The following is a 13,123-nucleotide window of genomic DNA, read 5'->3' as shown; positions in this document are numbered from 1 at the left end:
ACAGTAATTGTGGCGAGTACAATGAGTAGCTGCATAAATAGTATACTCTCTTTGTCATCATGATCATAGTGTTAAACCCCATCAAACCGACACCCGCATGTGCAGAACTCCACTCTATCAACGCTCGAGTCACCGCTAAACCAACGCTCGCCATCATTAAACCAACGCTGGCTCCAGTGGTGCACCGCTAAGGCAACGCCCATGTTTTCCATTTTCCGCTCCCAAATTGTTAAGTGGTGACGAGCGTTGTCGAAATTCGACCCTCTCTCCCTACCGCTCCACGACCGCTCCAAACAACACCCGGGCGGTGTGACCAGGCCTTTAAAGATCCTTGCCTTTTGAGATACCAAGTATCTCCGATGGGGCACTCAGCGCAGTGTTGCCAAAAGTGACAATGGCCAATTTGTTCAGAGTCCACCCAGGTGGAATTGGTACGCTCTCATCAACGCCCACACATTCGCTTTCTTCCAGAGTAGGGTCGGCAGAGTTTGAAGACGGTGTTTGGACGAGTTGAAAACAGATACCTATGGGAAGTGGGTCGAGTTCACGGTGTGGCCGAGTCACGTCAACACTCATGTCGCTTGGATTGTAGATAGCCTTGATACCTGGTACGATGGTGGCCACAATCAATATTCATGAAATTTATTTTTTATGACGAAAATTATATTATATTTTTTTTTTACTTCACGACACAGGGGGTATCTGTTTTCATGTCACGTCACAAAAAAAAATCTTATTACTTTTTAATCTTGGATTGATTTTCCCTTGCAGGCGGCTTCTAAAGCAGGTCTTAAGGGTTTTTGAAGTGTGTCACGGATAAATAAAAAGAAGGAGTTAGAAAGGAAAAAAAAATATGTAAAATAATTAAATTTGATTAAGAGAATGGTAGGAGAAGGAAGAAGATGTTGACTATGAAGATGAAAATGATGAAGAAAAATATGAGAGAAAATTGTAAGCTAGCGGAATGAAAGAAGGCATAGAAAGATGGTAAGGATGATCAAGAACTCATGCACATACACACACATAAAAATCTAAAATAATGTCAGGGGCAGTGATGCAGGGGCGTTTCCGATCCCTCCATGATTATAGGTGAATGAAAAATAAAACTAATCAAGGGAAAGGGGAGGAGAGGGTATTACAAAAGAGATGTATATTCAAGTTAAGTTATCACTCCGAAATGGAATTGCCATTGGGACGTCCTGTGACCTACAAAATGATAATAAAATAGCTCTGCACAATACCATATCACATTTGTAAGAATCGGTATTTAATTTATTTTGTGTAGTGGTCAAAATTGTAGGGATTAATATTATATACGATATTGGGCGTTCATCTAACGTGGACGGCTTCCCTTCTTTAACAATAACAAATGTTTTCTTCGTTGTAGTCTTCTATTCATTTGAGGAATGTTTGGATGTTTTGGCATTCTTTGTTGGATACTTACCTAGTTCGGTTGGAGATAAGGCTATAAGGAATATAAAAGGTTGAAGATAATAGAGATAAATAGTAGTATCTGTAGGTTTTCATAAGAATACAAATCTTAAAGAACAAAGTCCACTATGGTTTATGATATTTTGATTTTTTATATTTCATATCTGGAGATAGATAGAACGAGAAAAAGAAAGAGAAACTGAGAGAGCACTGACACAGTAAAAACGCTGTTTAAAATCTTATCCAATGCTAACAGTAGTTGTTTAAAACAATTCAACAATTTTTTTTATTATTGAGAATTATATTCTAAGAATGTTAACGTTAATAGTTAAACTAATAAAATATCTACCACATTTAAACATAGGTAGGCTTATGTATCTGGAAGTGAAAGCACAATAAAAAAAGTTGGCCTTCGATTCCTCAGTTTGGCAAATCGCCTATGGTATCTTGTCCGCAAAATTGGTATGAATTGTACGGAAATATTTTTTGATCTTGGTGCTAAAAAGTTAGTGTACCCCACAAACAAGTTTTTGCCATCTTTTACCAGCTTAATTATGAAATCAGCCTCAGATTATAGAATATTTCATTCAATACAGTGCGTATCAAAAAAAAGTTTACACTTTGAAAAAGCCCTGGGAATTAAATAATACTCAACATGTTGGTATTATTTTCACATATATTCTTGGGTTTGAGTCTCATCTATCCAATGAAAGTAAAAGTTTTGACAGAATGTTACACTTTAGTGAGCACTATAAAGCTCGCAGAAGTACTCGTTTTTATGCTGTGTCAAGGGGAAAGGGCGAAATCAAACTAACCCCTCAACACTTAGTAAGCACAACTTTTACCCTTTTTTGTGCCAGCTGGATCTGAGAACATAACTGAATCTGAACAAAATTTTATATCAGACATCTCCAGCATTTTTGCACTAAGTTTTATCATTTGAAGTGGGTTTACATTTCATTTTTCATTTAATACTTGCTTCTCCACACTTTTCCCAAGCTTGACAATGATTAGCAAAATGAATATCAAGCCCAAGCCATTTCATGTAAATCACAGCTCAGTGTAAAACAAATATCGTCACAATGGCCTTGGTGTGTGGGGGAGTGGGGTGGGGCGCAGTACACTCTAAGAGGTGCTTTTAGCAAAGAAACAGATTAAAAAGGTAAAAGATATCTTCAAATCAGTTTTACTAGCTAAATTCCAAGTCTTCTTCATGATTAAGGTTTACCTTTATTCGCATATTTTTTTCAAAGCTCTGCACAAATCATTTTTCACTAACTTTTCAAAAGTAAGTGGTGCTCACTCAAGCGGAAATATTTTCGACAGTTACATCGTCATTTGCTTAAAATGGATCTTAACCAATGTTTAAATGTGGAAAAATCACCAGGATATTACCAATGTATAATTTTACAGGATTTTTTCTAAGTGTAAACGTTTTTTTGATACGCACTGTATTGTTTGTTTCTCTGGGCTTGCCGGACACTGTAGCGTTGCTGTTTACGTTTTACACTCTGCATAAGCTAGTAAGTGTATTTTCTGGTGGGGCTCACTAACTTTTTATCTCATTTTTATTTATTTAATGGTTACATGATCACAACTCAGCAAGACGAAAACAATTGTTGAAAAACGCCCATTGAGAAGGGTTATACAATGAGGGCCAGTCCAAATTAACGGTTTAGGGTTGTTTTAAGATCACGAGAGTATGGAGCAATATAGTTGAATAGCTCCCCCCCCCCCCAACCCTCGAGGTGAAGATAAAGTCTTACGTTTGGTCAACTGTATGACGATGGCATTATCTTCACTGGAGCCGAATATGCTCTCGCTGCTAACTTCAATACGGTACGAAGTGAACGGCCGAAGATTGTCGATCTTGACACGAGTAGCGACGATTCCGGAAATATCCAAACATTGTTCGAGCTCGTGGGTTGAGCAGTAAACGACGGTGTAAGTTTCTTGCTCGCCGTCAAAGGAACCTCGAAGCCATGCGAGAGTGAAGGAAGTCGGCGTGACAGACGCACCAACAACCTTGACATCTTTGGGGCTGTTTGGTAAACCTGTCATAAGTAAAATAAGATTAGTTGTTGCAGTAGTACTGTGGGCATATAAGTAGTTATTTTTTTCAACAGTAGGTATTTTTTCGACAAGAGCTTATCCAATCGTTATTAATCTCATCAAACCGCTAAAAAAAATCGTCAAATTACTATTTTGACAACATACGCATTTACATCATCTGAACGTTGGTTAAGATTAACTAATGTGAAAGTATCAAATGCTTTGGTGTCATAACTAAAAGACATCTACTGTGGGGTGAGCATGTTAATTCTGAAGGGGAAAGTGGGCATGGTGGGGAAATCCCGAACACGGGGGAAATCCAGAATACCTGAATATATACGAGAAGTGGTGAGGTGGCGCTCTCACGACAAAATAGCCGTAACACAGAATGTTGTCTGACCTCCAGTGCACGGATCAGTTGACTTGACTTGCCTCTTCCAATGAAAGAATAGCATGCAAATAACATATCTTCACTTTTTTTATTTATCCACAAACGGCTTTTGAGATAGCCCCGTGGCGCAGGAGTGTGGGGGTATTCTGCGTTTTGTATACCATAACTTCTCAAGGAATGTTTGATGTTGAATGTTGTTACAATCAATATTATTAGGCCATATCTGTTTTATCGAATTATGTACTAGTCTTGTAATAATGCTCACTTTCACTCTCAAGAATATAATTAAAAATTTATATATATATAGTTATGTAAAGTACATACTGAACATACGGGCAACCAGCGAGACACTGTCCGGTTGTTTGAAAATTTAATTTGAAACATGTTTTTCGTTTTACCTCGACATTTTGCATCTTTTGATTTTTCTTGATTTGATTTTATTTATTTCTGCATTCAAGATAATATATGCAACATAACAATAAGGTGATACATTTCAGTTTCACAAAGTAATAAAGCAATAGTCATAGTAAAGCAATGAAAAATAAATATTAACAAGAAGCAATATTCAATAAAAAGAAAATAACAGTTTAAATGAATGCAGGAGACCGCCATCGTGAGCGATTAAGCTTAAAAATGATGGCGGCCTCGTAAAATGGTACATAAATTTCTTTCTTCATTGATCAAGTGGGTGCAATGCACGTGCAGGTGCGGGTGCAGTAAAGGGTAGTTGAATAATTAACTTGAAGAGGGGGATGCATATGATTCAATGGTTTTTCTTTTAATAGTGGCTTTAAATGAGTATATTGTTGAACATGACTTAATATTGTCTGGAAAGTTGTTCCAAATATCAGGACCATAATGTCGAATTGATTTATGAGTTATTAATAACTTAGGGTTGGTGAGATGAAGGTTTCCTGATGAGCGGGTTGGGTAGGAATGAACAGACCTGTTAAACCTAAACATATTATTAAAGGACGGAGGAAGTTGATTATTAAAGTATTTGAACATAAAGATGGCTACTTGAATTGTATTGATATCAAATATTTTTAAAGTTTTGAGTTTATGAAACAATGGGTCAGAATGAGCCAAGTAATGTGACCCTGTGCATATACGGATTGCTCTTTTTTGTAATTTAAAGATAGAATTGAGTTTAAAAGAACCACAATTTGCCCAGACGACATTACAATATGTTATATAAGGGAGGACTAACGAATTGTATAACAAGAATAAAGTACTGTCAGGAAGAGTGAATTTTAACTTGGAAATTATCCCAATACTTTTGGAAACGGACATCGTAACGTGGTGTATGTGTTGATTCCAAGTCAAAGATTCATCTATAATTACACCTAAAAATTTAGATTGTTTTTTCTGTTCTAGAGGGGTGCCGTCAATATTAATGTAAATCGGTGTGTTAATGTTATGGGAATGGTGTCTGAAGTACATAAAATGTGTCTTTTTTGTATTAAGAGAGAGTTTATTGGCTTTGAACCAGTTTGATACTTTATTAATTTCACAATTTACGATATTGTTTAATGAATTAAGGTCTCTATGAGAATAAAATATGTTGGTGTCGTCGGCAAATAAAACGAAGGATAAAATAGAGGAGGTTCTAATGATGTCGTTAATATAGAGTAAAAATAAAAGTGGGCCTAAAATGGAACCTTGAGGGACACCACATCGAACTAAAAGAGAATCAGAGTCGAAACTGTTAAAATTGACATATTGCCTTCGATTATTTAAGTAGTCTTTAAAAAATGAGAGACATTGACCTCGTATTCCATATTGGTTGAGTTTGAAGAGTAAAATATCATGGTTAAGGGTGTCAAATGCTTTACTAAGATCGCAAAAAATGCCAATTACATGTTCTTTGTTTGCTATGGCATTTGTTATTTTGTCGTAAATTTGAAGTAATGCTAAATCTGTTGAGAATTTTTTTCTAAAACCATATTGATTACAATTCAGAATATTATATTTGTTAATGAATTTATAAAGTCTTGTGTAAACTATTTTTTCTAGAATTTTTGATATTGTTGGAAGTAAGGAAATGGGACGGTAATTACTTATTTCGTGAGGGTTGTCTTTTTTAAAGATTGGATTAACTTTTGCTACTTTTGATAAATCTGGAAAAACACCTTGAGATAGGGAATTATTAAATATGTGAGTGAGAGGGCTGGCAAGAGGGTGAATTATTTGCTTAAGAAGAGACATGTTAATGCCATCACAACCAGAAGATCTAGAATTATGAGGGGAACGAACAGTATTGATTATTTCGGAGGGTTTGTTGGGGTTAAAAAGAGAGATTCTTGATTTGGATCTGAGAGGTAATCTTTAAAATGTGCGTTGGGACTATTAATTTTGTTTGCAAGCTCGGGCCCAATATTGGTAAAGAAAGAATTAAATGAGTTTGCATAATTAGTTGGATCAAGTATTTCAGATCCATTAAGAGTGATTTTATCATTAGGTGGGGTGTGTTTTTGTACCCAACACTTCTTTGATAATTTTCCAAGTTGTATTTGTATTTCCATTGGCATCATTTATTTTATTAGCAAAATGCAATTTTCGGGATAATCGAATTAATTTTGTTAGTTTATTACGATATATTTTACATTTTTTTAAAGAATCATCAGTTGGATTGCGTAAGTGATATTTATTTACATGTAGGCGATTACGTGTCTGTATGGATTTCAGTAAACCTTTCGTTATCCAAGGATTTGAGGAAAAATATGAAAAACACAGACAGAGGAGAATCAGAGATTTTATTAATTTATTTTGACAAACAATTCTGACACTTTGTTTCGGAAAAAAAAATGAAAGCATTTTTTTTTAAATGCACAAAAATACACTGATTTGGAAGGGTAGCATAATGCTACTCTAGGTGGGGAAATTAAATTTAAAGTGAGTTCGCCATTGGTCCAGCGCACATCGATTCCGCATGAAAATGCATATATTGTATCAGAATTATTTGTCACTACTAAAGGGACAAAAAACAACAACAATTACTTACTTCCAACATTTAGAATGACATTCTTCTGAAGCGCTGTCGATAGTCCATAATGCTTTACAACGCAGGAGATTTCACCACCAGTATCGTCTGCAGTCGGGAAAATATCGAGAGCTCTGGTTGACGTCACAAACGGGACGTCTGATCCTACGCTCCGATTGGTCTGTTCGTGTACGGTGACATGGACGTCACCATAAGTCCACTTGATATTCGCCTCGGGGTTGGATGAGGGAACCGTGCAATTGATTCTGTTAGTGCGATCACGTACAACGTTCATCACATCCCTTTCAGTCAGTGCAAGTTGCTTGTTGATATCTAGAAGAGTTATATCAGTTGGCGGTCCTGTAATAAAAAAAAGACATTTCAAAATGACCACCCGTCATCTCTGTTTTATAGTCATATCAGCATCATTTTATACAGGCCTAAAATTTTTTTTTAGTCTATATTTGAAGCAAATGTCCCATGCAGTTGGGGGGGGGGGGAATAACACCTCATAATAGACTCAGGAGTGGGAGGTTAGTCAGGGACCTTTTCATGATAAGACTTTTTGGAATTTTCCCCTGACAATTAATGTTTTATTTGACAGTGAACATGTTGGGGAAAATAATACCAATAAAAAAGAATAAATGTTGATGAAACACTCATAGTCGCCCGACATAGTGAGGTCTGGTCACGCTTACGCCGTATCCATCCGTTAGTAAGCTATATAGGCTTACAGTGAGAAACAGTCACATGCATGGATGTCGATCGGTATTCTTGGTTGGGGGGGGGGGGGATGATCGACACAAAAGTTCTTGTGGATGGGGATCTTTCAACATTACCCCCATTAAAATCACAAGTTCAATCATGTTACAAGTAAGCCTATTCTAAACTCATACGAAAGAAAAAATGACAAAAATTGTCTTGACCATGTACAAGTGATCTGTTTATTGAGCATAATACACAGGGGTGTCGATCCATTTTTCAGATGGGGGGCAAAATCATGAATCAACGTTCCAAAGGCGCTCGATCATACAAAACGAACAAACTCACCCACACACCCCCCACACACATAGGACTATATTTTATATATATATATATATATATGACTCATGAAAAAGAGACACATATCTCACTCTCACCAACAATGCGAGCGCGAAGCGCGAGCTGAAACTTTTTAGTATGACATTAAAACAGGAAAAATGTACGTGTTTATAGTTTTGTTTGTAGTAACTCATGAGGAGCATAGATACATGTATCTCACTAGAGAGCGAGCTGAAATTTCTTTATATGACGTGAAAGCTTGATATTCTAAGCATTTTTGTTACCAGTGATTAAGATGTGTATCTAGAAGAACAATAGATGCGAGCACAAAGCGCCAGCTGAACATTTTGATATTTCGATCTGGAAAAAAAAGACAGTTTAATGGACGCTTTTAATAAAGAACAAGATATGTATCCAACAAAAGATTGAAAATCTAAGCGGGAGTTCTTTTGAGGTATAGAACTGAAAACGGGACATTCTATTCACCTATTTAATCATGAAAAGTATGGGGTTTTGGTAGAGAAATGATGCGAGAGCGAAGCGCGAGCTGAAATTTTTTTAGTATGACATGAAAACAGGAAAAATGTACGTGTTTATAGTTTTGTTTGTAGTAACTCATGAGGAGCATAGATACATGTATCTCACTAGAGAGCGAGCTGAAATTTCTTTATATGACGTGAAAGCTTGATATTCTAAGCATTTTTGTTACCAGTGATTAAGATGTGTATCTAGAAGAACAATAGATGCGAGCACAAAGCGCCAGCTGAACATTTTGATATTTCGATCTGGAAAAAAAAGACAGTTTAATGGACGCTTTTAATAAAGAACAAGATATGTATCCAACAAAAGATTGAAAATCTAAGCGGGAGTTCTTTTGAGGTATAGAACTGAAAACGGGACATTCTATTCACCTATTTAATCATGAAAAGTATTGGGTTTTGGTAGAGAAATGATGCGAGAGCGAAGCGCGAGCTGAAAATTTTCATATTCCAATTTGAAAAGCAGACATTTAGAGCACGATTTTAAATCAAAATCGAGTTGGTATCTCAATCTCGCTTGTTTCAGTGTAGAATTACAATCTTACTTTATTTTTTAGTTGCACATGCTTAATTATTGGGAGGGGGGCAAAACGATATGTTCCCCCCAAATATTTTCATTGGTGGGGCGATCGCCCCCCTGCCCCCCCCCCTGGATCAACGCCTCTGTGTATACAACTTCTCTCTTAAATCTAACCCGACTGGTTATATTTTTTTCTTAATGCATGATGATAACATGCAGATTCGGACCAATTAAGACTAGCACAAATTACAAACTGTGTGGCTTCTCGTGCGCCATCGGGCTTACCGTCATTCCATAGAGCTATCACAGTAATAGCTATATGGTCATTCCTTAGACTAATTTATCTTGCCACCCTTTTACTCCCGTTTATTTTTCCACCCTTTCGAATTAATTGATTTATTAAAATTAATTTATTCACCACTGGAGGGATGGAACACCCTATCAACAAAAGTTGTTTTTCATTGGGGTCCTTTTATGTCATGTTTTAAAAATATCATATACATAAACATTTCATTCTTTTTCATCTTGAACCTCCACCCATCTGTTTAATAGTCCTGAAAAAGAATGTTTTTATGTAATAACAATATACACAAATTGCGAGGGAAACAAACTGATTGATGGCATACTATAATCATCACTATAATCATTATGATCAAACTTTTCATTTTTTCATCATCATTATTATAATTTTTCTATCCTAAATTATTGGGGGGGATGATAATACAGGCCATCCCCCACTTGAAATATTGGGGGGGATATATCCCCCCATCCCCCCGTGATCGACACCCATGGTCACATGTCAGAACAAATAAATGGAACAGGCTAGTATTTATAAACTTACTCAACACTGCAAGCCTAATGCACTTGGACGGACTCCCTCCCAAGGTGATTGCTTTACACGTGTAAATCCCGTCATCATCTATCGTCACATCTCTGACTCTTAAAATGATATCAGACGCCAGATCGCCTGCCACGGAGTACTTTCCCGGTGTAGAAACGGAGATGTTGCACAAGGAGTTCGATATTTGAATACCTTTACATTCCTTGATAAGGGCAATCTTCTCTGTAAGATCATCTTTCGTCCATGATAGCCTGTCGAACTGCTTTGGGTTGGTACTGATATTGCACCGCAGCGTGGCTGTTTCACCGTCATTCACCGGGACAATTTCATCAGGAATATCTGAACCACGGGCTGAAAAAAGGAACAAGGAAAAAAAAAGTATCACTGAAATGGGCATATAATGGAGGAGTTCATTTGTTTAGGAGCTAGAACTTTATCGGCCATTAGATACTAGTCATACCTTCATAGTCATAATTATGAGGAAATTGGGAACCAACGTACAATGTAACAGGTAACGTTACAACATCAATAGATCACGATACAGTCCATTCACCTTGTGATGGTGCAACATTGTCCAACAACAAATGCCCCCAACGATGGTTGAAACCATCAATTGAGGCCTTGATGCAATGATGAAGCACCGATAGAGATGCATGCCACGTAATACATTGGGACTTATTTCTTCATCATTGTCAAGGAACATCTTTCAAGCGTTGCGCAAATGCCTTGCCAACGGTGTTCCAAATTTCGGCCAACATCTCAAACTAATACGTTTCATAAGGTTCGCAAGGCAGTATTTATTGTCAAAATGAACAAATAAATGAATGAATAAATAAATAGATAAATAAATAAATGGGAATTAACATTTTTAAATGGTATTGAACATACAAAACATAACCTAGAAAATGATCATATTTACAAAAAGTCAAACACTGACATATTGATAATTATAATAAAGTAGGCCTAAATGACTTTAACAAAGTCTATCCCCTATTTCTGTTTCTGTTTATGGCAACTCCCGTAGGAACTCGGCAGGGCAGCGTTTTGCTGGTAAACGCCAAGGTGATATATAAACAATTACCGAGAAAACATTTTACGTCGAGTAGTCATAGTGGCTGTCGTTATAGACTACGTATATTACTCTTGGGCCTTTTTATAAAAGTGGAGACAATGGCAGAGTGGGGATTCGAACTCACAACCTTCTGATTATGAGTCCAATGGTCTACCACTGGACCACTGGAAAAAGAACCCATTTCTCCTATCATCTGCAATTTTACATCCTTGTCATTGTATCATATATATATCCCATGTTACGGTTGATCAATTTAAAATGTTCCACCGTACTATTAAAAAAAAATGAGTTGAAAACTCGAAAATTATCGTAAGTTTGAAACAACGCTTTGTCATCGTTGGGGGTAACGTTTGAAACTGGTAAATTGGAGGGGTTCTATGAAACAGGAATAGAAGGACGTGATTAATTTGGAAAATTGTGAGATTGAACAGGTAATTATTGCACAGCGTTGTAAAAAATATTCATGGAAAATTTTTGGACTAAGATGTTAACATAAATTGTTTAGTTGAAAACTTGACGGCGAATTGACAATGGCACAACATTTAAAAGTGGTCGAATGGAGTGTGGTAATATTGAACGAGCCAATGGTAGGCTCTATGGCGTTCTGTCGTCGACAGACCCCCCCCCCCCTCAACGTTTCAACCTAATAAGTTTCCCACCTCGACATCATAGTTAGCTGTCCAACAATTATCAATCAAACAAGTTTTTAACGTCATTTTAACGTCACCCGTGCATCAACTTTCGAATCTAACCAGTTCCCAACGTAACCAACGATTTGCCACTGTTCTTTTTCAAGGCCCTTCCAAACTTATACATGTACTTCTACCAGTGATCAGACCTTCAAAACGCTGTCTACCAAAGTTCAGTTTACGGCATTGCGAGACTACGTTGGTTTGCTACCCCTTAATCCCTTTAAAGGGGAAGTTCACCCTGAAGAAAACTTTGTTGTAAAAATAGCAGAAAAAATAGTAAAAAATATTGGTAAAGGTTTGAGGAAAATCCGTTAATGAGTAGGAAAGTTATTAGAGTTCAAAGTTATGGATTTGTGACGTCATAAACGAGCAGCTGCCCCATGTGTTATTTAATATAAAATGCATGAATTTCAAATTTTGTATGGTTCCTGATGACTTAATTTTGTTTCCTCTTCATGATCGGGTGTGAAGTGATTTGTCTATTGATATACAAAAGGTGCAGTGAAAACCATTTTCAATTTTCTGAGAAAATGACATTTCATTGATTTTTTACCATTCGCTATGTAGGAATGCTGCTCGCATATGACGTCACAAATCAAATAATTGAAATTCTGATAACTTTTTGATTATGTGATGAATTTTTCTCAAACCTTCGGAAATATTTTTAATTATTTTTTCTGCTATTTTTACAATAAACTTTTTGTCAGGGTGAACTTCCCCTTTAAAAGGAGGACAAGAGCTGGATGGATCGCTTTTGGGAACTTCAATGACATTATGAAGAGCAATTATTTGCCTTGAAAGAAAAGTCTTTAATCAATGTGTTAAACCAGCAATGACCTATGGTTCTGAAACCTGGTCTGTAACAAAGAAAATGGAACAGAAATTAAAAACCACTCAACACAATATGGAACGTATAATGCTAGGGATATCGAAACGTGACAGGAAAACCATACAATGGATTAGGAGCCAGACTAAAGTAATAGACATAATCAAAGCAATTAAATCAATGAAATGGAGATGGGCTGGCCACCTTGCAATAATAGGTGGACCAAACGCATCACAGAATGGAGACCATGGCTAGGATCACGAAATCGGGGTAGACAAAAATTGAGATGGAGTGACGAGCTCACGAAATTCTTTGGCATAAATTGGATTGCATCAGCACCTTTGGCACCAACCTGAGGAGGCCTTCGCCCTGCAGTGGGCTGAACAGGGCTGGTATGATGATGAATCTGTAGCCTGATGAACCAAAATCTTTGAGGGGACCAGATATGGCCTACCGGATCAAATATATGAAAGTTTGCCTGCGAGCGAAGCGAGCAAGCAAAATTTCGCCTTTTAAAAAATCCGATTTCGTGATACATTTTTGACTAATATTCAGAATATCACATTTCACTCTCCTCTCTATCCCTTTCTTCAATTTTCCCGATTTCTTGGTCGTAAAAAAGTGGGGGAGGGGGAGGAAGCCCCCCCCCCATCTGTACGCCACTGCCTTCAATTTAGTAGTTGCAAATAGGAGCTTGAAATGAAAATACCCCCAAACTGCTTAAATGTTTCCAAT

General features: G+C 36.9%; 1 protein-coding gene across 1 annotated transcript; it reads right to left on the bottom strand.

Annotated features, from left to right (window-relative positions):
• Window positions 1–321: 321 nt before the first annotated feature.
• Window positions 322–10,908, bottom strand: LOC121420581 (protein sidekick-1-like). The gene is made up of 6 exons (XM_041615245.1): window positions 10,896–10,908; window positions 9,799–10,149; window positions 6,879–7,217; window positions 3,198–3,485; window positions 1,445–1,465; window positions 322–605 (listed from the first exon to the last, which is right to left on the bottom strand). The coding sequence occupies exons 1-6, from the start codon at window positions 10,906–10,908 to the stop codon at window positions 322–324; spliced, it is 1,296 nt and encodes a 431-aa protein (XP_041471179.1).
• Between the last annotated feature and the right edge of the window lie 2,215 nt (window positions 10,909–13,123).

This window comes from Lytechinus variegatus, chromosome 8 (assembly GCF_018143015.1).
Source record: "Lytechinus variegatus isolate NC3 chromosome 8, Lvar_3.0, whole genome shotgun sequence".
NCBI classification, from domain to species: domain Eukaryota; kingdom Metazoa; phylum Echinodermata; class Echinoidea; order Temnopleuroida; family Toxopneustidae; genus Lytechinus; species Lytechinus variegatus.
The sequence above is the reverse complement of the archived record's forward strand: the minus strand, read 5'-3'. Positions and strand labels throughout refer to the sequence as shown.

Bases quoted from the DNA above. Each gene is read 5' to 3' on its own strand.
- LOC121420581 (XM_041615245.1), bottom strand. The intron at 3,486-6,878 runs GTAAGTAATTGT...TACTTATGACAG, and splicing joins TGTCATTCTAAATGTTGGAA to GTTTACCAAACAGCCCCAAA. The intron at 606-1,444 runs GTAAGTATCCAA...CCATCGTACCAG, and splicing joins CTTATCTCCAACCGAACTAG to GTATCAAGGCTATCTACAAT.